Source organism: Podarcis raffonei, chromosome 9, assembly GCF_027172205.1.
Source record: "Podarcis raffonei isolate rPodRaf1 chromosome 9, rPodRaf1.pri, whole genome shotgun sequence".
Taxonomy (NCBI): Eukaryota; Metazoa; Chordata; class Lepidosauria; order Squamata; family Lacertidae; genus Podarcis; species Podarcis raffonei.
This window is the reverse complement of record NC_070610.1, coordinates 36,386,433-36,412,911: the sequence shown is the minus strand read 5'-3', so window position 1 is coordinate 36,412,911 and position 26,479 is coordinate 36,386,433. Positions and strand designations below refer to the sequence as shown.

Below are 26,479 nucleotides of genomic sequence, written 5' to 3'. Positions count from 1 at the left end.
GAACGTGATCCGTGCAGGAAGCATGTTCGCAACCCACAGTGTCCGCAACTCGCACGCGCAGGTTGCGATTTGGCACTTCTGCACATGCGCAAGCACCAAAACCCAGAAGTATCCTGTTCCGGTACTTCCGGGTTCAGCGCGGTGCACAACCCGAAATCACACAACCCAAAGCGTCTGTAACCCGAGGTATGACTGTATCATTCTATATATAGACATAGTTAATCCTGATTCAGTAGCTCTTCCTTCTTAGCTTGTAAGTTCCAGTACTTGAAGAACATATTGAAATTATGACAACATAAATTAATAAAAATTAAGTTTCACAGACCATTAACACCCTGTATGTGTGGGGAGTTAAAGTTTACCATGAACTTCTGTTAATCTTAATATATGCTTCAATGGAAACCCCAGAAGTGGAATCTCTTACAGAGCCAATAGACTAGATTCAGAACAAGTTAGTTATGTTTTAAAGGTAAAGGGACCCCTGACCATTAGGTCCAGTCATGAAACTCTGGGGTTGCAGCACTTATCTCGCTTTACTGGCCGAGGGAGCTGGCATACAGCTTCTGGGTCATGTGGCCAGCATGACTAAGCAGTTTCTGGCGAGCCAGAGCAGCGCATGGAAACACCATTTACCTTCCCGCCGGAGTGATACCTATTTATCTACTTGCACTTTGATGCGCTTTCGAACTGCTAGGTGGGCAAGAGCAGGGACCGAAAAATGGGAGCTCACCCCGTTGCGGGGATTCAAACCGCCGACCTTCTGATCGGCTCTGTGGCTATGTTTTAGTTTCACTCAAATCAATGGGACAAATTAATCGTATTAGTTGATGCTTAAAACTAACTTAAATCCCATTGATTTTAATCAGAATAAAAGCATAACTAATCTACTCCGGATCCAAGGCAATGTCTATTTAGTTCTGTCATTTTAAAATTGGAAGGGAGCTTATAAACTTCTGGTTGCATAACAATTCCACTGATTAACAAACAGTAAAATCTTGTTCAGATTATTGGAAATAATTTGAAAAATGTCCACGTATAACAAGGTATCATAATCAAAGAAGTTTAATTTTGGTAGAGAACACTTGAATCAGGTTCATTTATTAAACTGTAGTAACAACCAGAGAAAATAACATCAAATACCACCCACCTAGCAACATCTCTAATCTGTCTCTTTTGCCCTCAAGGCCAGCTCCCAGATGGAGAGGTATCCTAGGTACCGTATTTTTTGCTCTGTAAGACTCACTTTTTCCCTCCTAAAAAGTAAGGGGAAATGTGTGTGCGTGTTATGGAGTGAATGCAGGCTGCACAGCTTTCCCAGAAGCCAGAACAGTGAGAGGGATTGCTGCTTTCACTGTGCAGCGATCCCTCTTGCTGTTCTGGCTTCTGAGATTCAGAATATTTTTTTTCTTGTTTTCCTCCTCCAAAAACTAGGTGTGTCTTGTGGTCTGGTGCATCTTATAGAGTGAAAAATATGGTAAGTGAGAGAATCTATGAACAATGGCAACACACACACACACACGCACACACACACACACACACACACACCACTGACTCTCCAGCCAGCAGTTGTGCTGCATTGCGTGCCCAAGTGGGCAAAGGTGGGAAAGACCCTGACTACAACACAGGTCTCAGTGATATCTGGCTGCTCTGCAAGCCGGAGAGTTTCACCATTTCCTGTGTTCCCTTCCTCTACCTTTCCTCCCCTTTCACCATTCTACCATCCACTAAGGCATTTTCCTCAGGGAGAGTAAGAGGTCAGCCTGCTTCTCCAAACCTCGACTTGCCTGAGGTTCTGTCTACTTGACAGGAGTGCAGGCCCTGTGGAAATATAAGGGAACACTTCCCTTCTTCTCAAGGTAGAAACTAATCCCAAAGTGAAAAGAGAAAAGGGACACCCAAACTTTGCCAACCTGTTCACCTTCATTTTACAATGTAAATTCCTACACACAGGCCATCAGATTAATTATTTTAAATACTAGCCCTAGCACAAAATCAAGTTCAATTCAATATCCAGAAAATGAAAGCCATCGCTTGCGAATCTATTTCTTCAAGCAGCTTAACTCAGAAATTGCCTTCCTTGTAAAGCGGATCTTATATATTTAAAAATCTTCAATGACATATGGCTCTCAGATCTGCAGCTTTCAAAACTTTGATCCGTTAGAAATATTCCAGACCAAGTTTTATCGTTTCCTACTAGGGATCCTCTCTTGCGTGTCTAATACAGCTGTCCTCTTAGAGCTCGGTCAAATCCCTGTTAGTGCTTGGATATGGATCTTGAAGATCCATTATTGGTTAAAACTCATTTTTTCCCTGTTCGGTTGGCACCCTTAACCCTATTGGATTCCTATCAATCCAAATGGAAATCTACACTGTACGGAAAGTTAAAAGGTTTGGGGTTCTCGCCATAGGCACTGATAGCTGTCAGCTATGAGAAAGCCTGAGTAACAAATCGCCAACGAATCTGGGATGGATGTAGAGCTTCAGCATCATGTGAGCGAGATGAATAAGCATCCAGCAGTCAAAGATAATGGGAGAGGGCTTACCCCAGTGACACATTTGTCAAAATTACAAACACCTAAGGTAAATAGAGACAGCCATTTACCCTCACTAGATTCAACGTACTGCTGTCTGCCTTGTTGCAGGGCAGATACGTGGGTAAACCGTATGTGGAACGAGTTTGCCCTGGCGGCATGATAGAGGTGGAAACTGTCTCTCACGTCCTGATACGATTTTTACAGGGGTATACGCTCGGTTTCTATCACCCGTTATACAGAAAATTCCAAGTGGGCCCAAACCTTTAAAATTTCTGATAGAGGACAATGATCCAGAGATCACTTTAAAGGTGGCCAAATTTTGCGTGGTTGCCATAAAACATAGGGAACAAGCTGTGCTATTATAAAGACTATGGCCTTAGAAGCAAATTATAGATAATATTGGAGAGATTAAGACTTAAACCATATTTTAACTGCTGCCATAATTGTACTGTTTATCATTATATTGATGGTTAATTTAAATTTAATTTTATTGTGTTTTTGATTTGTTTAGTATGGTATGTGAGTCTGGTCTGGGACCGTAATAAATTCAATTCAATTCAAAACTCTTCAATGTTCTTTAAACTTAATACTTTCTGTGTATAATCATATTTTCTCAGAGTTCACATCGCAGCAATTTTAAGCAAGCTACCTATGTGTTCTGATCCACACCATATAGTCCTTTGGTACAGCACAAACCCATTATTCCATTACAGAATCTTTCTGGTATGAATGCATATAACACAAATCCTTCTGGACTGCACTCTGTGTTCAGTATTCAACGAATATCTGAAAACCTTTAGATATCCTATAAATAGCTTACAGTGAAATCCTATGCAATATTTACTCAGCACTTAAGGACTCAGTTACATTAGTCAAAAAAAAAACAGCGTTTTGAATGCATTATAAACATGCAACACCAGATGGTCCTGTAGAGCTCAAATCTTTTATATGTGATTTTACATAGCATTTTTTCTTTGTTATAACAATTTATGACTTGTTTATAGTGGTTTTTTTCCTATGTGTAGATCCATCCAAAGACTCAGCAAGTGCACTCTTTGTTTCTCCCAACCCAACTTTCCTTCCCATTACTAACAAAACAGTCTCATTCTCAAACAATTAGGGGAGCATCTGCTCCCTATGAATTCACTTTCAGTACATTAAGCATTTGGTGACAAAGGGTCAGACTGTCATAGGCAAACCAATAAATCAATGCTTACTTTATGTTTCTTTTTCTGTGCTAATTTATTTTGTTGCTGATGCTACTAAAAGGCAAAAGAAGGGGGGTGAGAGAGAGAGAATATTAATTTGTTACTGGGAGCCCACCCATTATCCAAACTAAGAAATGTATCCTTCCTTGTTCTCTAACCCATAAATGGTTCCACAGAAAATCAAGCTATATGAACCTATCAAACATATCTTATTAGGTGAATTTTTCATATCACTCCAACTCCAAGACTACTTATCTCAACATAGGTACTTATCTCAACACATTTACTGCCTTCCTGATATGATTTCTTAACACGAATTACTCAAGAGATAAGGTGTGTTTGTTTTTATCAAGCATCTTCCAAAGCACAATGCTTTAAGTGAAGTCTCGAAAAAGAAAATACTAACGTGAAACAATGTCACTCACAGAGGGACTTCTGTCTTGAAGATGCAGTGCCAAAGAACAGCTTGAATAAGTGATATTGTTCTGTGTATTGTGTATAATGGAGCCACTACTGCAGCTCTATAGCACTTCAGAATTTTTTTCAGCCTTCTGTCACATCATCCATCACAGACAAGGGTAACCAAATACCATGCTTCAGGGCACAGAGCTGATCACCCCTGAAAGCTGAAAGGGAAATGTTTTTCCCCATGTTACTACAGCACACAAATCAGGAATAGCTTAGGGAGGAAATTGGGGAAAGCACCATAAAAACAAAATTAATGGATTTTCACTCCATTCTGTCTACATTCCACCCCCCCTCCTTACCAGGCCTTATAGCTAGCGCTTTTTTTCCTGGGGGAATGCAGGGGTACGCATACCCCTAAACACTTTGTGAATCTAACTTTGGCCTGATTGAGGGGCAGCATTTTAATATGTGTAGGAAAATGAGAATACCCCTAAACAATTTTTTAGGGGGGAAAAGAACTCCTTAGCTATAGCTATATACCCAAAGCTAAGGTCAATAGGATAAGCAAATGAAGCAGATACAATAGCCAATTTTAAAGCAATTCTCGCTGCTTTCTGGAATACTTTCAGTTCCAAAATTAAGAAGTGCAATAAATGAAGATAAGATTTAAAAGTTCTCAACTTTCTGGGATTTACGTAGTCTGGCAATCAATTCTAAAAGATAAAAGATATACAGTCGGGGCTCCCTCGCATTCCCCCTTCATGATTCTGATTCATTACAATGCCACATGTACATTGAATCAGAAGGCTGCTATTAATGTCAAAAGGGTAGCAAGGTCAGTTTGATAAGATATATGTGGCATGCCCTATTTTTAGAATTTGCTACATCTGTTGGTGGGTTTGATCTCAAAGGCATTTGTAAATAACAGGTAAGCTGAGAAAAATTACTGATATTTGAAGCAAAAAAAATATCTTTACAACAAGAAGCAATTCAGTTTGTGTTGATATGAGATTATAGGTGGCTACAGATAATGGTGCTATTCACATGATGACTGCAAATAAAACATAATGGTCTGTTCTTTGAAGTAGTACTTGTCAATGGGAAGAAACCTAACCTGTGATAGGATTCTCTAAAATCTACCCATTAAATATCATGAAAGGATTAACCAAAGCTGAATTTCATTGCTCAGCCTTGCATTGCTAAATACATTGCATTGCTGCATTGGCTCCCAGTACGTTTCCAAGCACAATTCAAAGTGTTGGTGCTGACTTTTAAAGCCCTAAATGGCCTTGGTCCAGTATACCTGAAAGAGAGTCTCCACTCCCATCGTTCTTCCCAGACACTGAGGTCCAGTGCCAGGGGCCTTCTGGTGGCTCCATCGCTGAGAGAAGCCAAGTTAAAGGGAACCAGGCAGAGGGCCTTCTCGGTGGTGGCACCCACCCTGTGGAACGCCCTCCCACCAGATATCAAGGAGAAAAACAACTACCAGACTTTTAGAAGACATCTGAAGGCAGCCCTGTTTAGGGAAGCTTTTAATGTTTAATAGACTATTGTATTTTAATATTTTGCTGGACGCCACCCAGAGTGGCTGGGGAAACCCAGCCAGATGGGTGGGGTATAAATAATAAATTATTATTATTATTATTATTATTATTATTATTATTATTATTATTATATAATATTTCACGGGTATGTGCAAAAGCACACAGATTGTCAAAATCTCTGATCAAACTAAAAATAAATGAAAGCCTGATGAGTATAAGCCAGTGGTTTTCAACCAGTGTGCCGTGGCACCCTGGGGTGACTTGAATGATGGTCAAGGATGCCGCAGGCAACACTGACCTCCATCCCTCTTTCCTTCCCTCCCTCTTCTGATGCCCTCTTGCACCTCTGCCTCCCAAAGGCTTGCTCAGCTCCAACCTCTCCAGCTGATTGGTGTGTCTGGAGCTGGCCAGGGGGTGCTGCTTGCCAGGAGCTGAGGCGGCAAGCAGGTGGGTGAGGGAGCCCAGCCAGTCAATCAGCCAGCCCTTGCTGTTGGGAATGGACCAACAATTGGGAGGCCAGGCAGGCAGGCAGGCACTACACTGGCCTTACCTGTGCTTGCTAAGTGCAATGCCTGGCTGGGAGCTGAGTGTCTAGCGCCAAAAGGGAATTTTTCCACCATGTACGCCCAGCGGCACCTGCTGCTGCCACCTCCTGCCTCTGAAGGTGAGTAAGATGGTGGCCGCACATTCACCTTCAGCCAGTCTCTATTGGGCCACTAAGGCTGGGGGAATCCTCTTCCCAGGCCCCTGTGAGACGGCTTGAGGAGGCACCTCTCGTTGGGGTGAGGGGAGAAGGCTCAGAGACCAGGGGCAGCTGTGCGGAGGACTCACAAGGAGAGGGGAGAGGAGGCTGAAGGATCACTCCACATGGGAGGGTCTACTAAAAGCGGTGAAGGACTGCCGGCTGCAGTCAAGAGGTGACATAAATTGGCTTCTGAGGCTTTGGAATGTGTTTCCTCACAGGGGACCGCAGAAATAATGTAGTTGATCAAGGAAGCCATGGACTCAAAAAGGTTGAAAACCTCTGGTATAATCATATTAAAAGCATGTATTTGTGTGTCTGTATTTCACCTTAAAATTACATCACAAATAGCTCGTTACAACTGTAGCTCTATCCTAAGAAACAAAGTATTTCAACACTCAAGCCATACATTTTCGAAAAATATATCAGCGAATGCAATCAAAGGCTTAAAGTGCTCTACCTCAGAAGTATTCAGATGCGGGATCGCAAGGCACAAGTGCTCTACCCAAATTCATCTGCCCTAAATCCCTTCTGGAAACGAGACGGGCACTAATCGATATGCAGTATTTAATATTAATGGTGCATGATAGCTGAGCTCTCCCGCTCTCCCCCGCCCATCTACCATTGTTGCAATCTAACAGTGATGTCAGCAACCTAACAGGGATGTCTTCCACCTTACATGTTACAGGTGGGCTGGCCTACAATAAATTCCCATGACTTTGCATTCCATATAAGGAAAAATATGTTTTGCCTCCTACTCATTTCAATCTATTTAGTGCTGAATGGTCCAGGTGTCTGTTTATTAGGAATAAAGATTCCTGATGACCAATTGTGCTTAATTCTATTAAATCTTTGATTTATCAACACAAGCTATATTTTTGTGAAGTAAGGAAAAATTATAAAAAGGTATGCTTTCCTAAGCAGTGCAGATGCACTCAATTAAAACTATCTATTTTGAGAACTGTACCATACCAGCCACCAATGATAGCATAAACTTCAGAATTTGGCAAGAAAATGTGCTCCCTTAAATTGAAAGGAGTTTTTGTTGTTGTTTTATTTTTGATAGAACAGCTGCATTACTGGAGGGAAATCTATCAAATGAAAAGCAACAGAATACAAGAATACATTTAAATGCATAATTGTTACTATGAACAACAATGGAACCATTAACATAACTTGATAGACACCTCTGTGGCCTCAAGTATAACCCTGTTTTTCAAGAGAATCTGGTAGAAAAATGGCATCTGGTCCTCTCTCCAATATGCAATGCACAGCTTTAGAAACTCCAGTAGCTATGCAACTACACTTGACATCTCACAACTTTTGCTGTTATACGTATTATCCATCTGCTCAGTAAGTATACTATGCTGAACAGCAAGGAAACACCATTACATGAACATAGTTTCCAGAATTGTAAAGAAAAAACAACAATGATTAAAATGCATATTTGAATTATGCATGATTAAAAGACAAAATGATATGCTTTAGTGCTTTGCTGTGGCACAATAAATACAGCAGCGTTCATCTTTTTTTTACTCAATTGTTGTATTTCCACCTTTCCCCAACAATCCACAATTAATCTTCTTAAGGTGAAATACTCCCTATTTACCCAGGATTTTACTGCATGGCATCCCGACACTGGGACGGGTCTCACCTGTTACATAATAAGGGAGCCCTCAGAGTAACACACACTTTGGAACACACACTAAGAACAGGAGGAACATGGACAACTGTGTTTGATACCTCACTACCACCTGTCTGAGCTATCTGTCTCACTCTAGGCAGCATGGAGGGAGGCAACAACAGGTCAGATTTTTCACTGTTTTGCTCCTAGGTAACATTCATCAGAATAAGACAGTAAGTACCAAGTGGTGGTAGAAAAACTGTCCCAGCAATCTTGGGAGAGATATGACAGTACAGATTATCCTGCCTGCCCACTGCTGTTTGCACAAAATCCTTGGAAATGAGATGTGAATAAGGAATTCCCTGTGTTTGTTTATGCCCACATAGTGTGGTACTTCTTTCTTTTTTTTTGCTACTCCCCAGAGGAGAGAATAACAGCTGTACTATTGATGATACAATTAACACTTTCTATTTGTGTGAAATGATAGTATAAATTTAACCATTAACATTCAGACCAGTTCAGAAATATGCATGTACACTTTTCAGAACAGACCACCCCATAAAACTTTGGACTTTCTACAGAGGAATGTGTGCATTCATGCACACAGATGCATGTTTGCATGCAGATAAAAAAAGGGGGGCATCGCTTTCAGAAGTGCATTTTTGGGACAGGAACAGTTACTTTGGAACTGCTTGGTATATAATTGGCATAAATATGGCCATTTTGGTAGCAATTCACTGGCCATGTTCAGAAGCAATGCTGCCCACCAACCACAGTTAAGCAGATTTGTTTCTTCCTAGCTTCTGATCATGGTATGCTTGGGATAATCAAACAAAAGTGCTGGTTCAAATGTAACAGCATTCTACGGTTTGCTTTCCTGCTCCAGGGAGTAGTGAAATGATACTGCACACACCATTGCTTAACTATGGTTTACCCCAGCATTATAACAAAGTAAGTTTTTTAATATCTGCAGCTCCTGGAGTCCATGAAGGATTCTTTTATACATAGAAAGCTCACGAATATATACACTGTCACATATTTTTACCTCAGCTATGAGATGCGATGAAAACGCAGTTAGCAAAATTCCATAGTTACAGACCTTGTTACTGTTAACTAATCAATAATATGGAGATATTTACCTGTGCGTAAGTCTCCGGTGGCTAATGCAAACAGCTGTGTGTTGGTCTTGAGCAACGCATACCTTATGACGACTACATTTCATCTTTAAGCATGGATCTTTAGCTGGGTCTAAAGCTAAAAACAATTAGGAGAATATTTTTTTAAATAATCCTTTTCTACAGATGTACAGTAATTATAAGCCAACTCAATTGTTGCACACAGTAGAGTTATGAATGCCTTACTAGGGGCTCTTAAATGCATTTCATGTTACATTAAACCAATACTTTTTAAAAAGAAACCTGCATTATAATAAAAAGTGTAGTCTAGCACACAAGCACACATATGTATGGATGATTGTGTGCTCAATCAACTGCATCCTAATTTCTTGCTGTTAAGGTTTCTAGTTCGGTCTTTGTTGTCATTGCTTTGATGCCCAGGTAGTACGTAAACTTCCATGGGAACAGATTCATAGGAACTTGTTTTTCACGTGATAAACATAGTTATTACATCTGACACTTGCATCACCTGTTGACTGCCAAGGATAGAAACTTGATTGGATGGGAGCACTACTTGTATATGGGCACATTTTTCACCATGTGAAGATCAACATTTGAATTGGTTGCATAAATTATCATTAGACAGAAACTCAAAAAGATAGGGACTAACTTGTACCACCTTGTTCTAACTTGTGTTAAAAGCAACATAATACAGTGAGATTTACCACATTATGGGATGCATAACCTCAGAATGCAGTAATTTCTAACACCTGATTGAATCAAGTTGCACTTTGTGGTTTGAGAAGTATTTTCTGCATAGGGTTTAAAAGGGTTGAAATGTGACTATGGCCCAGTTCAAAGCTCACGTGGTATACCATGACCACACCAGTTGCCTGTTTTGCTCTTCCCTGCTAGCATAGGGAATGATTCCTGAGTTTATTCCAAAATGGGGATCATAGCTTTGTTTTGCTCAAACATGCCACAACGTTAAGAACAAACGTTGGCTACAGAACTGCGCTTTGGAAGTAACACTAAGCCAAGGATGGTGGCGCTAGCATGGAGGAGCAAAGCTGACTAGATAAAATCACTTGCATCTAGCAGAACCTTGACTCCGCTGTTACAGCAGATGAATCTCAAGTGGTGTCTAGAGCACTGTCTAATCCTGTTGTGTTGGATGAGTTTCAGTTAGTAAGGCTCAAAGGTGAGGATAAAATGCTTGGACCACTAGCGTTCTGGAACCTTGCCCCTCTTGGCTGATAAAAACTAGCAGAGAGGGGACAGGTGGCTGGGCCAGTAATTACCAGCCAGTTGCCACCCTCCCCTTCTTAAGCAAGCTTCTTGAGGTGGTAGTCACGGAACAGATCTAGGTGCTCTTGGAGGAAACTGGTTTTCTAGATCTATATGAGCTAGGGTTTTGGCACAGAAACTGCTTTGGTTGCCCTGTATGATGATCTCTACCAGAAGAGAGACTGGATTAGAGCCAATAAACTGAAGCTCAGTTCAGAGAGGTCTGAGGCACTGTTAGTGAGTGGTTCGCTGGATCAGATGGGATACGGCCTGCTTTTGGAGGAGCAGGTACGCAGCCTTGGGTTCCTTCTGGATCCACAGCTGTTGTTTGAGGCTCAGGTGGCCTTGTTGGCATAGTGTGTCTTCCATCAGCTTTGGCTGGTGGCCCGGCTGTGCTCCTACCTGGACATGAATAGCCTAACTTGTCTATGCTCTGATAACCTCTAGGTTAGGTTACTGCAATGTGTTATACATGAGACTTCTGTTATACAGGTCGCTCACCAGGGCAATACAGTTTCAGCACTTAACACCAATCCTGGCCAAACTTCACTGGCTGCCAATTAATTTTGGAGCCCAATTCAAAATGCTGGTTTTGACTTATAAATCCTTAAGTGGCTCAGGACTACAATACTTCCTGGATCACCTCTCCCCATATGAACCCCATTCAGACCTCACACTCATCATCTGAGGCAACATGAGAAGGTGTATTTTCTGCTGTGGCTCCCCAGGGAGGGAATGCTCTCCCCAGGGAGACTTGCCTGGTGCCATTGTTACATATCTTTAGGCTCCAGGAAAATACATTTCTCTTTTCCCATGCCTTTGGCTAATTAAATACCATGTGACCTTTTAAACAGGGTGTGGGATACTGTTTTGTCACTACGGTATATATTTTTGTCTTTTTATATTGTACATCATCCTGTGATCGTTGGATGAACTGGCAGTTTAGATGATGATGATAATAATAATAATAATAATAATAATAATAATAATAATAATAAAATCTGCATTCACGGTAAACCAGTTATGGTAGTTTACCTTGGCATGCAAATAAGGTCAATGGGAAATCAGAAAATATTGAGTAAAAAAGTCAGAAGTTCTTTGTTTTACACAGAAACAAAACACTGAATAAGCTTTGGCTTTCATTCCTTTGAACTCAACTGAGAAATCACTGCATCAGGGCTGTATTAAATTCAAGTAAAAACAACAACATTGCAAACATTTTCTCAGATAGCTGTCAGATTTAGAAGCCCTGTGCTATTTCATTCTGTATTGTGTTTTTCACACCTCCAGAAATGTGTGACAACAAAGACTTTATTCACTAGATAAAACACTGTCACAATATGATTTTCAAAATAAAATAAAAAACGGGGACATTCCCAGTGTTTTATAGATTCTAGAAATACTCCACCTTTCAATAAATATAGAATGGACATTTACAAATGTGTAACAGAGTACCTGAGAACCTATGTGAAAGATTGAAAATCAGTACAATTTCATGCCTATAAAACCTGAGAATACTCAGTGATCCATTTGCTGTGTATACAATGATTTGATAATATCATATGGGCAGATATCAGTTTCAATAGGAGACAATGTTTTGAGCATGAACGCCATTTGTTCAACTAAAAACAGGAAGTGACTGCAGTGACAAGTGACTGGTTGGATTGCAGTATGATCACATATTTTTTACTTACAGTGCAATCGCAATCTCTTTTCTATAGTAGAACTAAAGCAGTTTTAAGCAAAAGTATATTAGTATTTAATTTGTGTGGGGCCACCCCTGAAAACTGACTTAAAGCTTCAGCTCATACAGACACCCATGACTGAATGAAGAACACATAGAAGAAAAATTATGTATACTGGTTCATCTACACTGGCTTCTAAACCCAATTTACGTTAAAGGCCATAAATTTCCTAGTCCCTGTCACAAAAAGCATTGGGTCTACCATTCAATTTTCCCTGACTAGGCAGCACATAGTTCATGCTAAACCATTATATCCACACAGGGCCAGCCCAAAACATTTTGGCATCTGATACAATCCACAAAATGGTCCCCCCACTTCAACCTTGGGAGAAGGTGTTATCTACATCACGAACAGACCGCAGGGAATCAAAGCAACCAATGGTTTAAGTAGGAGTCAAAGGCAGTCACTGGGGGGATGGCGTGGCTACCCTGAATCAAAGTGGGCAGGTGCAGGAGATCCCAGGGGGCAGAGCCTTCCCCACCCCCATTTCCTTTCTAGTGGTGGGTGGTGAGTAGTCCCTTTGTCTTGTCTTTGTCTTGGGTGCCTAAGATCTCCCTCCTGACTGGGAACTGGTGGCAGCAGCTAGCAGGTAGTTAAAAGAAGCAACTGGCCTACTCTGCAAGGTATTTGCACAAGGAAAAGGCGTAAGAGCTTTTCCTGAGCCTCCGCTTCTGCCACAGTCCCTACATATATTCAAAAAAGGCTCTTTCTCATGGTTTTATACCTTTTCTCATATTGTATACCTTAGATGTCCAATCTGCAGGGGACCAGGGTAAAATTGTCTCTCATTCAGCTCTCCCACTTTATAATCTTTGCCTAGAAATGTCTGTCTGGCACCACTATTGCAGTTCTGAAAACTGTTTTGTTTTGCTTTTAAGAAAAGTATTTTTGAGGGAGATATTTCCTGGATTTTTAGATAACTAACTAACAATAAAGGGACACGGGTGGTGCTGTGGGTTAACCCACAGAGCCTAGGACTTGCCGATCAGAAGGTCGGTGGTTCGAACGGGGTGAGCTCCCCTTGTTCGGTTCCTGCTCCTCCCAACCTAGCAGTTTAAAAGTGCGTTAAAGTGCAAGTAGATAAATAGGTACCACTCTGGCGGGAAAGTAAACGGCATTTCTGTGCGCTGCTCTGGTTCACCAGAAGTGGCTTAGTCATTCTGGCCACATGACCCGGAAGCTGTACCCTGGCTCCCTCGGCCAGTAAAGCGAGATGAGTGCCGCAACCCCAGAGTCGGCCACAACTGGACCTAATGGTCAGGAGTCCCTTTACCTTTTATTACCTAACAATATACTCATATGCATGTCTACTCAAAAATGTCTTGTGTTAAATGGGAAACTATCTATAATATAGCAGCCTAAATAGCTTTAGGTTCTTCTGTAGTTATTTGCTTTAAGCTATTGGTGGGGGTTGCTTAGCAAAATGATATTTTAATAGCACTTTCAGTAGGAATTCTACTAATACATCCTGTATTATTTTTATTGTTCATTACTGAAATGTCAAATTTATGTCATAATGAAATCTAGACTTAATAGTTAGCAAAAGTTTCCCAAATGCATTTACAATTTAGTTCACGTACAGTGGTACCTCGGGTTAATAACTTAATTCATTCCGGAGGGCCGTTCTTAACCTGAAACTGTTCTTAACCTGAAGCACCACTTTAGCTAATGGGGCCTCCCACTGCCGCTGCACCACCGCCACCCAATTTCTGCTCTCATCCTGAAGCAAAGTTCTTAACCCGAGGTATTATTTCTGGGTTAGCGGAGTCTGTAACCTGAAGCATCTGTAACCTGAAGCATCTGTAACCCTAGGTACCACTGTATATGCCAGAGTTTAGCAAAGCAAATAGAATGGCAAGACGTCCTACATACAACATATAGAATTATGTCGGGAATTAAGCACCTTTGTGAATCGCTAAGGCTCAATAAGAATGGGGAGTGGCTTTGAAAAGGCTTTTAGTGAAAGTTCCTCACCAAAGACTCCAGAGGAATCTTAGCACTTGTGGGGAAAGGGGACATTTCTTATATATGAGTAACTGGTTAAGGAACAGGAAGCCAAGAAAGGGAATAATTGATCAGTTCTTCCAATGGAGGGTTGTAAGAAGTTTTGTCCCCCAAGGATCTGAATTGAAACCAGTACTTTTTAAACTTGTTCATAAAAGATCTGGAGTTAAGGCTTAATAGAGAGGAACTGTTGTTTTTAACCAAAAAACAAAGTAAGGGGGAAAATATGGGAGAAGCATATAAAAGCATGCATTGTGTGTTGAATGTGGCTAGACAGTAGTTCATCTCCATCTTTTATAATACTGGGGTCATGTAATCAAGCTTTCATAGATTTAAGACAGATAAAAGGAACTAGTTCTTCACACAGTTAAACTACAGAATTTCAATCAGAATGTGTGACCATCAACATAGCCATCTTTGAAATGGGGATTGGACAAATTCATGAAAGATCAGGCTATCAATGTTCTCAGAGGGGCACCAGCTGATGGGGATTATGAGCAAGTTCTACTGCACCATGATTTTGACATGGATTATGGTGGGTATGGATTCTCTCTCACAAATGTGTATAGCTGTAAGCCACCAGGGTCTGAGGACCTTCTACTAGATGGGCTACTCTCCCAGGTTAATGAGCCCATCTGCCTCTCATCTCTCTCTGTCTACAGCACATGAAGAAACTACCTTCTTGAGCATTGGACCCAACATTGGTGTCATCTACTCAATGTACAGGAGCCTGTCTTTGCATGCAGAGGAAGTCCCTAACTTATTGAAGGTTTGAGACCCATTGGCTACCCTTAGCTGGTTTAGCCAGCCAGTTGAAGCTATTTCCCAGGGTATGGCTGCTGGCTGTCACATGTTGACAGCTTCTAGGAGCCACGGGTGAAAGCTGAGAGCAGGGTGGGGACCAACAGTGGACAAACTAACCCAGAAAGAGCATAACTTGAGGAAAGAATTTAGGATCACCAGATTTTCACATTTGGCCTTGTGTATATACTAGTCATTAATGCATAAGGTTTGTGGTACTACTGTCTGCTTCAGATCTAGCGGTGTTACACTCTGTATGCAAACTTTGCAAACTAGTTAATGTCCACAGGGCCAGTGGAAATGAAATCCTGCTTGATGAACAGGACACAACCCAACTTACTTATGATGTTTAGCTTCTACACATGGGTTACAGCATAATCTGAACCAGTCTATTGCTTGTTCCACTACAAATCTTATTTCCATAAGCATTTCATTTGTTCAAAGTATAGATGGTGTGTTTGTTTTTGTGCATGCATTCCCCTATATTTAATTTTACGTAGAAGTGAGAAACTTTCCCAAAGAGTTCAGGAATACTTTGCCGCTTGACTCATACTCTATTCTTTAACAAGAATCTTTGCAGACAAATGAATCTGTTTTGATGGTTTTTCTTCCAGGAAATTGTGCAGCAACTACAGTTTCCATGCATGCGCGCTCCCTCTCTCCCTCTCTCCCTCTCTCCCTCTCTCCCTCTCTCTCTCTCAACATACTCTAGGAAGACTCAACTGGTCTCTGGAGACATGCTGGTATCTACAGATCTGCAGCAGCTTAATATTTATCTGAATACATCTTTCAGTAAGCTTCTTCCAAGTATTTACATATTCATGGAGATAAATTTAGGCTGGATCTAGACACATCAAATAAGTATTTCAGGAAAAAGCATTGTTAAACTTTGTATGAGAAATCATGTTGGCAAAAGCGGAACTCCACAGCACTATCTGGTGTTATAATGCATATAAAACACTTTTTCTTTACCAATCTAGCTGAATCCTTAGTAGTGTGAAGCAGCCCTAGAAGAATTTTAATTATGGTGCAGCTTCTGAAACTGTGCATGTTATGATTTCATGGTGCTTTAGACACTGATCATAATTCACTATGAGAAACTTTAGTAGGAATCTTTGAGAGTGTCCAGCAGCACTTAATGAAATGAACATAGTCAATACATCAGAGTTGAGTGTTGATTATCAAGATCATGCAAACATGTAAAGACTATATTTTTCAAGATAGAAGGGTGAAGATAATATGGTTCTTGTGGTGCGGGATACATTGCAGAATAACCTAATTTCAATGTCATAATAATAAGAAATGGTCTACCTGCTGGCTAGTAAGTGCACTTTCCTAATAGCTGCTAAGTTAGCAACTGGTTTGTCTTCTAGAACAACCAGAAAAGGGAAGCTTAAACCACAACACATGTTATGAAGATTTGTTATATATTAGAAATGGAAATCAATCAAGAACAGCTAAGAGTCGGTCAGTCAAACCAGTCCGTGACGTAACTTTCCTAGTTGTGTGGAGATTTATTCATTTCCACATTAAGATTATGCTATTTATCTATATATTTTATTAATAATAATAATAAATAAGCAAGCTAGTATTTGGAATAGGACAACTGAAAATAATTTCTCTGATTTTCCAATAAATAATAATAAATCTTTATCTTGCAAATCACTTAATTGTTTGAGTAATAATAAAAAGTGGTTGTAATGCTCCCTTGAAAGGAAGCTGTCTGGGATGTCAGTGTGGCTTATAGTACCTGTGTAGTGTCAGCATCTGTTATTGAAAGCTATGGAGGAAGACAAACTGCATGAGGTCCCTACTGGTAGCAGTCAAGCACTCAGCATCAGCAGCAGTGGATAGCTCTATCCCTGCCATGTGCCTCTTTTTCCTCCTTCCCTGCAAAGGAGCAACTGGCAGACTTTCTCTTATGGGGAAGAAAGTAGTGGGGCCCCTATTAAGGTAGAAGCTTCTCTTCCTCCACTCCTTTTACATTTTGCATAATATACTTTGTCCCATGGCAGTCAATAGAGATCAGATTGATTTTCTGTGGCTTCTACCTTTGTCGAACTATTGTGGCTGGGAGGGGGGAGAGGAAAATCTGTGTCCTACATTAACTCTGCTACAGCTTTACTGAAACAAGCCACAACTTCTCAAACACAGCTTAACTTACATAAAAGTAGGAAGTTCACAGAGCTTCTAGCAAAAACAACTAAATAGGTAAGCTTAGAAAGATAACAAAGTTGACTTGATAAGGTAAAGACACATCAAATTATTGAATGTCTTAAGCATATAAATTAATTTTAAACAACCACACTTGAAGAGGCTGGGTGTGCTACACAGGAATATGCTGAAAAAAACATCAGCACTTTTAACAATTACACAGAAATATTTTGATCTACCATCACCACCACTAAAATGAACTGTATCTTTAGAAATTCTTCATTTTAGAGATAGCTCAGTTGGTTAAAGTGTGGTGCTGACAATGCCATGGTTGCAGGTTTGATCTCCATAAGGGACAGCTGCATATTCATGGATTGCAGGGGGTTGGACTAGATGATCCCCAGGTGCCTTTCCAACTATGATTCTATGAGATCTATGAGATATCCATATCAGATCATAAAGCATGCCTTTCCCTTGGGAAACATAGGAAACTGCCTTATACTAACTCAGACGTTTGATCCATCTAATTCAATATTATAAACACTGAGTAGCAGCAGCTTTCCAGAGTTCCACTCAACTTTCTCCATCCTACCTAGGCATAGTGGGGAATGAATCTGGAAACTTTGGTATGCAAAACATGAGTTCTACTGCTGAGCGATGCTCATTTCACTCTAGAAACATACATCTTAATCATCAAACACAAGTGTACTTTTAGCACAGAGTATGTTAATTTTATTATATATAATAAGAACACAAAATTAAATAGGTACAAACAGAATACTGAACTTAACGTGTATGCAACCTTTAATGCAAACCTGTAGGCACTGGAATTATATCATAAGTGAACTGATAAAAGCAGGAATAGTTCACGAAAGCATAACATACAAGAGACTGAAATTGCCTCATTCCTATTTTTGGTTGAATGCCTAGATAACAGTATATATACTGTAAAAGCCAAGTGCTATGGATTAGAGTGGCTGATGAAAAGCATTATAAATGGTATCTACTAACACAACAATACCTGCAGGGTACCCATCCTCCATGGAAATGTCATTTCATATCTTATCTGTTACATGAAAATAGTTCACTGATCCTCCGGGGTATTTTTATTGAGCAAAGGAAAGGAGAGTCCATACCTCAGAAATTACTTCAGTGACTTTGTATTGTAATTTTATTCACTATAGCACTCCCGCTAAGCTTTGAAAGCCTCTACCTTCTAAGAGTAAACCAGGGTAATATATTTTGCACATATGGTCACATGAACAAGAAAAATTGATCTAAATATGTTTCACCCATCTTCTATGACTATATATTGAAAAATAGTGCATAACCAACAATGCCTTCCAGCTCACAAACATCACTCAGATAAAACTGGTGAACAAACAAACCCCACTGCCTAAACGAATGCTATACTTTTTTGTTACGGTGCAGAATTAGGAAAATAGTAGCCATACAGAATGTGAAATAACTTTTAGTCTAATGCACAGGTGGTTAAATATTAATATAAACCTCTACATAAAGAAGAAGAATTCCAACCATTCATTGGCTTTTGCATTTTTACCCATCTAACAGTCTGAATTTAGACTGCATTTGCCACTTATTGCATTAGCTTTATATAGGCAGTAACAACAAAAAAATCTAAATGTATGGAGGTGGAAAGATGCCCAGAATATTCCAGGTTAATTTATGAATGGCTTCTTCAAGTTAATTTCATAAGAAATGTGCATGTCACAGCTGATGGTGGGCTTCTTATCTCAACAAATAAAAGTGACCTTTTTGCAATTTCATGTGGGTGGACTAGCAGGTACTAATGCACAAGTTCTGTAACAAATGCTGGTTTCAGTTTACAATAGTATTGAATTGCTGCAAAGCTTTGATCAGCCCCCATTCATACATGCATGTCAGGAATTTGCCAAGCATTTCCTTAAGCAGCAATTACAGTCCCATTATGGTTCCTATGATGAAGTTCTGGTTGATAGATAGGGCCTTCCAGCATTGCCGAAATGTCACCCGGACCAAATGTGGCAACTGCATGCAGCACAGAGATCAGAAATGTCTCACAAAAATGTTGCTGTCAAACATGCAGACAAAAGCAGAGTTTAACAGTATACTTGGCACACAACATCACTGACAAGTTTGACAAAAGATGACTTTTGGTTGGAACGGTGAACAGCAGTGGCAGCTACTCATTGTCAACTGATCCACCAAGAGAGAACACAAGAAGCAGCTGATAGCAAAAGCTGATGCTAAAACTGATGGTTCATGCAATTGATGCAACTTTACAAGGTGCTTCCTTAGTCAACATTCACTTTCCTGAATCGGATGTTTTGGTACTATTACTTCAATGAGACCCATACTATGACCACCAACATCCTGCAATGGTGGCACCAGTAAGAGGAAAAGGCAAGGTCCTCTTCATCCTATTTATGATGAGTAAAGAGTTACAGGGTACATACACAACCTGGTTTTCATATCTTTTGCCAACTGTGATACCACTGGTTGTTTTGCTGATAAACGTAAGCTATCTTGTTGGGAGGTTTTCCAGCAATCAAATGAAAGTCTGTTTAAGGCCTCTGTTGACTTTGGACTTGATGCAACATCCATCAGATGCCACTTACATGATGTTACATGCAGAGCGGAAATAACTATATATGTGTGTGTGTGTGTGTGTGTGTGTGTGTGTTTTTCAATAATCTTCTTCAGCTACTCTGTCCACACTACCATTCTGAGAATGGAAACCAAAAGAACATCTGGATCCCATGTGAAAAGTAAATAAAATGATATTTCTATAAACACATTGTGTAAATTTGTTGAAGTCGTCAATCTCCTAAAATCTAATTTTGTTCAGCTGGTTAGGTTCATAAGTACCAAGAACGGTCTGCGGAGAGCTCCTGGATTCAATTATTTTCATCTTCAGTCTTCAAGGAATTTTTTTTTAAAAAAAAAGTTCCACCACTATCTAAATTCAATAAATATATATCTAACTTTTTCATGACATGTGGGGTCAAGCACTAAAATATACATCTATGTATCTATCCCTTTTATGCCAGTCTTCCACAACTCTACATTCCAGGTAGTCCTCAAACACGTGTTGTGAATTGTCAAATGGTGTTTGGTGGGTGCCTTGTAATTTAGTGGTGTGCTTACTTATACAGCTTTTCCAATCAATTCTACCCCATTGGAAAGACTAGGTGGCTAGGGTTAAACTGCTTCCCCCGCCCAGAAAAAGTTTGCATGGTTAGTTAGTTACTAATGTCTGTAGATGCTTAGCCCAGAACTTATATTCTGCCAATTTCATGTGGAAAGGACTTATATGACAAAAAATACATGCTGATTTTCATGACAGACACAATATACTTTTGGCTTCAGAGTTGATTATCAGCTTCAACACAGTACAGCAGTGCAAGAGACAAGCTTCCCTGTGTGCACAGCCTATGGAATGAGTATACCAACACTCTCAATTTCTTGCACCGTGAGACTGCTACAATCAGAGGTGGATTTAAGGCAGTGCGACTTGTTCCCCCGCACAGGGTGCTGAGCTGAGAACATGTCTGTCTGCCTCCTTCCCAAAGCCTAGTCAGTACTTGCCTGGCTTTGGAAAGGAGATTAGAAGGGCTCTAGGACTCTGCCAGAGCCCTTGCACTTCCTTCCCAAAGCCCTGCACCTAGCTTACCCAGCGCCTTGGGAAGGCAGGGTAAGGGTTGGAAGGGGGCAACACATTTTTAGTATAAAAGAAATACAGGTGGCCATCTAAAATGTTCTCAAAGAATCATCATAGTTAAAACAAGACGCAATACAAAGTTCCCCTTCAGTGGTGGTGGGGAGAATAGCTCCATACCATCACTTTAACTTTTTTTTCATTATTATGTTAAATAGGACAACATGAAATGGTTTATTTTGTTAGATTGTTGTTATTATTATTAACTATGGACAAACAGTGATTAGCAGAGTTGGAAAAATTTGTTGTATGACTGTTAGGGGAGGATCTATGTCCCCCTTAAATTGTCAGTTGAATGGCATTTGGCAGCAGCAAGCCAAAAAAAGAAGTGCAAATATGGCATTTTAAATATTTTAAATATTTATCATCTTCTGTACATCTATAGAATCTCCCAAATGATCTGCCAAGAAACTACTAGCTCAAGAAGCAGAATTCCAGCTTCCTCATCTCACCCTAAACCATCTTATGACAGTACAGATGAACACCATGTGGTATTAAAAATGGAAACTCAGTCTGACACTGCAGCTGAGAAATAAATGCATTCAATCGAATGCAAAATTTGAAAAAAAAATTACTTGCTACAAGTATGTTAGCAAGCAAACAAGAACCACCCTTAAGACCATAATATATTCCTCTAGCACATACAATCTTGAACAATTATCCAAACCAAAACCTCTCAGCAGCTATTCAAATATATAGTCTCCCATTCAAGCTTGACTATACCAATCATATTTTGCCCCTCATCACCAAGATCATAGATCATGCATTTTTATCGCCTGGAAACCCCAAAAAATCCAATCTTATTTAGAAAAATGGGAGTGGAGTCCATACATATGAAGTTTCTTTACAGAACTTTTCTACGATTGCCATCATTTATGAAAACAGAGAATTGCTAGACTTAATAAACTTGGGGAATAACATCATGGGATTATTAAACCACAAAGGGAAGTCACAAAGCCATTTAAGGGCTTTATAAAGAAACTTTAACCGACTTAACTTCTCTTTTACATCATCCCACACCATTATATTGGAAGAAAGTTTAAGCAAATATGAAAAAAGCTTTATTACAGCAACAACATACAACGGGTTACATAATGTTACAAGCTCTCCCATGCACATTTCTATGTAGCAGCATCTGAAATCTGCCAACTGTGGGGATGGCCATGATTGTATGGACCAGCCTTCCCCAATGTAGTGCCCTCTAGATTTCTGAACTACAATTCTCCAGTGTATTCCATAGACAGGGACGATGTGAGTGGTCATTCAAATCATCCAGAATACACCAGATCATGTGCAAATATTTTTTTTTATTGAAACCAGTAACCCCTGCTAATTGGCCATACCCAACTGTTACCGTTGAAAGTTATAATCCAAAACATACGAAGGACACCAGGCAGGTAAGAGTTGCTATAGACTAAGGTCTGTCCTCTGTGGCCTCCTGTAGCCAAAAGTTAAAAGTAACCCCAAGAGGAGCTGCTAGGAAGCCGCTCTGATAAAGCGTCAACTAAACATGAAAATGATTGGGACTTGGAGAAGAAGGTGGCATAGCCCCAGTTCAAAATATTTTTTCACCTACCTAAAGTCCCTTCATTCTTTCTTTTCCCATGCCTTAAATGTTGCAAATCTTTTGACCCGTATTAAATACATTCCAATTTGGTACGCTTGCCCTGTCCATTTCACCCATGTTTTCCTTATAAGGGATGAAGTAAAAATTGTTGGTAGATCATAAAATGAAGTTGGCAGAAAGTCTCAGTTTGCATGTATGTGGTAAAACATATTCATATGTGGTCCTTATATGTAACCATGCACCTTGAGCTTTTCTACAATACCCGGGTTGGAAAAATACTGTGTATGAAGCAGACTTCAGTGACTATTCCTTCGATACCCTAAGTAGAGTACTCTAAAGAAATGAAGTTATGAGCTCAGGCTAGTTTTTAACCCTAACTGTAATGTCACCTAGCAGTTATATTTTTATACTTGAATTGATTGTAATTCACTTTTCAAAAGGGAGAGGGAATAATTGGCACATACCCCAAGGGGGGGCATTCTTTATTCACACACACACACACTTTACATAGTATCAACCCCTTTTATTGATATAAGGATTATTTCTTACCTTGATCAAAAGGTCTGGCTGGACTCCATGTGCGAAAATAATCATCCTGCAGCAGAAAAAAAGAAAGTGTATGTTTATTATGCAGAAAAAAGTATAAATACATGCAGAAAGAAAAAGAACAGAAATACAGAAGGAATATACAAACCTCGACTTCCTGTAAAGGGCACGCAGCAAAAAGGAACACAAACAAGAAAAAGATATAATTATCATACTGGCAAACCAATTGCAGGGAATAGAAAGAACTTTGCTAATGAAGAACTAAAAGTACCGTATTTTTCCCTCTATTACACGCAGATTTTTTCTCCTAAAAAGTAAGAGGAAATGTCTGTGCGTGTTATTGAGCGAATGTGTGGAGCTGACAAGCGCGAGTGAAGGCAAAAATCAGGCAAATATCAAATCGTCCGGAGAAGGGAGGAAAGCTGCTGCTTTCCTGCATTCTGCCTCAGGGTCTTACTGCCCACCCGCTTCTGTTTCCTTACTGTGTTTGCTCAAACGGAACAAAGAGCAGAGAAAACCCCTCCCCTCCAGGCAAGCAGAGCGTCCTTCCTTCTAATTCCTCTCCGTGCGTCTGGGACTCGAAGGCAACATGCAGGTTGGGGGGGGGGAGAGAGAGAGAGCTGGCTGGCTTGTGGGGGGGGACTTTTGCCTTCCTTTCCTCCCTCCGGTAAAACCCCTCTCCTGCATTCTTAGCCAGCTGCTTCTCTGCACACCCCTCTCCTTGTCGCTTCTATGTTTTTCCTTCCCTCCCTACTTAAAACGTGGTTCCAATCACGGATCCACATGGATCCTCAGGATCTTTGCATTGAGTCACCCCAAATTCACCATCAGATCACATAGCAATGATCTGATGCAAAAACAGGGCTGCAATGGTGCAAAAACATGGTTACAAAGCACGGATCCACATGGATCCTCAGGATCTTTGCATTGGGTCACCCCAAATTCACCATCAGATCACATAGCATGTCCATGGCTACAGCCTGCACCAAAAAAATCACGCACCCACTGTTGCCTGGGGCTGCAATGGTACAAAAACATGGTTACAAAGCATGGATCCACATGGATCCTCAGGATCTTTGCATTGGGTCACCCCAAATTCACCATCAGATCACATAGCATGTCCATGGCTACAGCCTGCACCAAAAAAATCACGCACCCACTGTTGCCTGGGGCTGCAATGGTGCAAAAACGTGGTTACAAAGCATGGATCCACATGGATCCTCAGGATCTTTGCATTGGGCTACCCCAAACTCACCGTCAAATCACATGTCTGTGGCCGCAGCATGAAGCACAAAAATGATACATCCACTGTTTCATTCAGAATTTTTTTTTCTTGTTTTCCTCCTCTAAAAACTATGTGCGTGTTATGGTCGGGTGCGTGTTATAGAGCGAAAAATACGGTAACTAACAGCCAATCCACAAATCTGATGAAAAACTGCTTGGGTTGACAGACCTCCATTCAGCCATAATCCTTAGCAGGGGTCAGCAAACTTTTCCAGCAGGGGGCTGGTCCACTGTCCCTCAGACCTTGTGCGGGGGCGGACTATGTTTTGAAGGGAAAATGAACCTTGCGGACCTTGCTGCCCGCTCAGTCAGTCCTGGTGCCGCCCAGGCCAGCAGCATGGGCTCTGCACCCCGCCGAGATAGAGGACGTTGCCGGTGCTGCCAAAGACAAGGAGGTGGTGGCGTGAGTGGCGGTGGGGTGCTTTTGGGAGAGGGTGGGTCCGGACCCTCACAAGGTCTGAGGGACAGTGAACCGGCCCCCTCCTGAAAAATTTTGCTGACCTCTGCCTTAGATGATCAGTCTAAAACACCACTCTATCTAGCTGACCTAAAGAGTTGATCAAATCCTGGTTCAATCTAGAAACAAAGCAACTTGTTTGGGACATCAGCAGGCACTCCCAGAACTGCCACTGCAGAGACCAAGGAAAGGCAAATGTGTCATCTCTGCAATGAATGTAATTACAAAAAATCTTGGTCATGCAGCAGTGAACCGTGATTTTTAAAAAAATTTAAAAATGATACGGTCAGTTACAGCATACTTTTTTATTTTATCAACCCTGATTAGACTCTATTGTTTTACTAAAAAAGGAAGTATCTCAATAAAGGCATGGTTTTTATACTTGCAAGAAGTGCCAAAGTGTCTCATGTTACACACAAGGAAGACTACCACTTTAAAGAGGAGTGCTTTGTACCTCACTTATAAGCTCCACTGAAAAATATGTCCACAGATGTTTGATATTTTGAGTTGTTTTAGCAGTGATTATGGATTTACACTTTTCTTGTTGTGACAAAACATGTCTGAAGCCAAAGCTACGTTGTGCCAACTTTAATTTTTATAAGCATGTGTTCTGACTGTTTAGAATTAACAGCTATAATTTGTGTGAAGTGACAGTTGATAACATAGAATATGAAATAGATGGAAGTGATGCTCACATTTTTCTTCCTGTTTTCAATGATTTACTCCAAAAAGCTATTAATAAAATAAACATAGAATTATGCAATATGCAAGCAGCTGGCTATGAAGAAAGGTTTGCAGTAGTGTGTTCCCACCCCCCAACAATTTTATCTAAAAAAACCCTCTGCTTGGAAGCCCAATGTCAATATTGGCCTGATCTGCTTATTTCCAATATGCTCAAATACAGGTTTTCCTTTGAGTAAGATATATGCAGTATATCCTGTTCCATCAAGAAACTACTCACAGACTGTCAAAAACTTGGGGGCAGCGGCTTTTTAAGTCATTGTCGGCTAAAATGAGGCAAAAATAGTCTTAATACAATTCACAGATGGCACCAGATACCTGTGAAATGCCACAGATTAAGCTCTCATTCAAGTCCTTTACATAGTAGATGTCAAGTCATATTTCCATATATGGTGAGAATGCAAACCTGCACAATTATTTAAACCTGTTTTTAGGTAAACAGTAAGAATTTACTGTTTAAGCAGCTACTAATCTTTTCCATGTCTGCAACTAGAAATTTATTAACAGAATATTGGAAAACAGCCAAAAACGTAACTCTAAAGGCATGGTGAGATAGACTATGGATGCTAGATCTTACAGGGAAACTAACAGAGCATCTTAGCACACTAAAGAACACAAAGACCAAAGATGATTTTGAAACTATGTGACACATGTTTATTTAATAAACTCTACACTGTTGTACGAACCTGCTTAATGTTTGACTGTATCATTTACATTGTATATGCATAGATTGTTTCTTGAGGAGTGGGGTTATATGGCAACTATTTGTTATATAAGTATTTTCAAAAACTGAAAAACAAACGTTTTGGGTTTAAAATAAATAAACTACTTGTAAAGTAACCTCTATACTGCATTCTATACTTGGGGGACTGTGCCCATCAGACTGTGGCTGACAGGAGTCAGTCAACTGGACTTTCTCATATGTCACACAGATAACTGTTTCTTGCAGGTGAATTCTAAGTCAGTTGCCTATTCATTTTAAATCCTACTTTCATAATAT

General features: G+C 40.3%; 1 protein-coding gene across 2 annotated transcripts in view; it reads right to left on the bottom strand.

The window, feature by feature from the left end:
• The window catches only part of SPOCK3 (SPARC (osteonectin), cwcv and kazal like domains proteoglycan 3), a 114,664-nt gene that overhangs the window by 50,091 nt on the left and 38,094 nt on the right, over nucleotides 1-26,479 (bottom strand). Inside the window, exons 3-4 of one of the 2 annotated variants that reach the window (XM_053402879.1) lie at nucleotides 23,001-23,046; nucleotides 9,200-9,314 (exon numbers count right to left, since the gene is read on the bottom strand). In XM_053402879.1, coding sequence (XP_053258854.1) covers nucleotides 9,200-9,314; nucleotides 23,001-23,046 — 161 coding nt within the window. Of the gene's footprint in view, nucleotides 1-9,199; nucleotides 9,315-23,000; nucleotides 23,047-26,479 lie in introns of those variants that run through there. The other variant, XM_053402880.1, reaches the window with a different exon arrangement.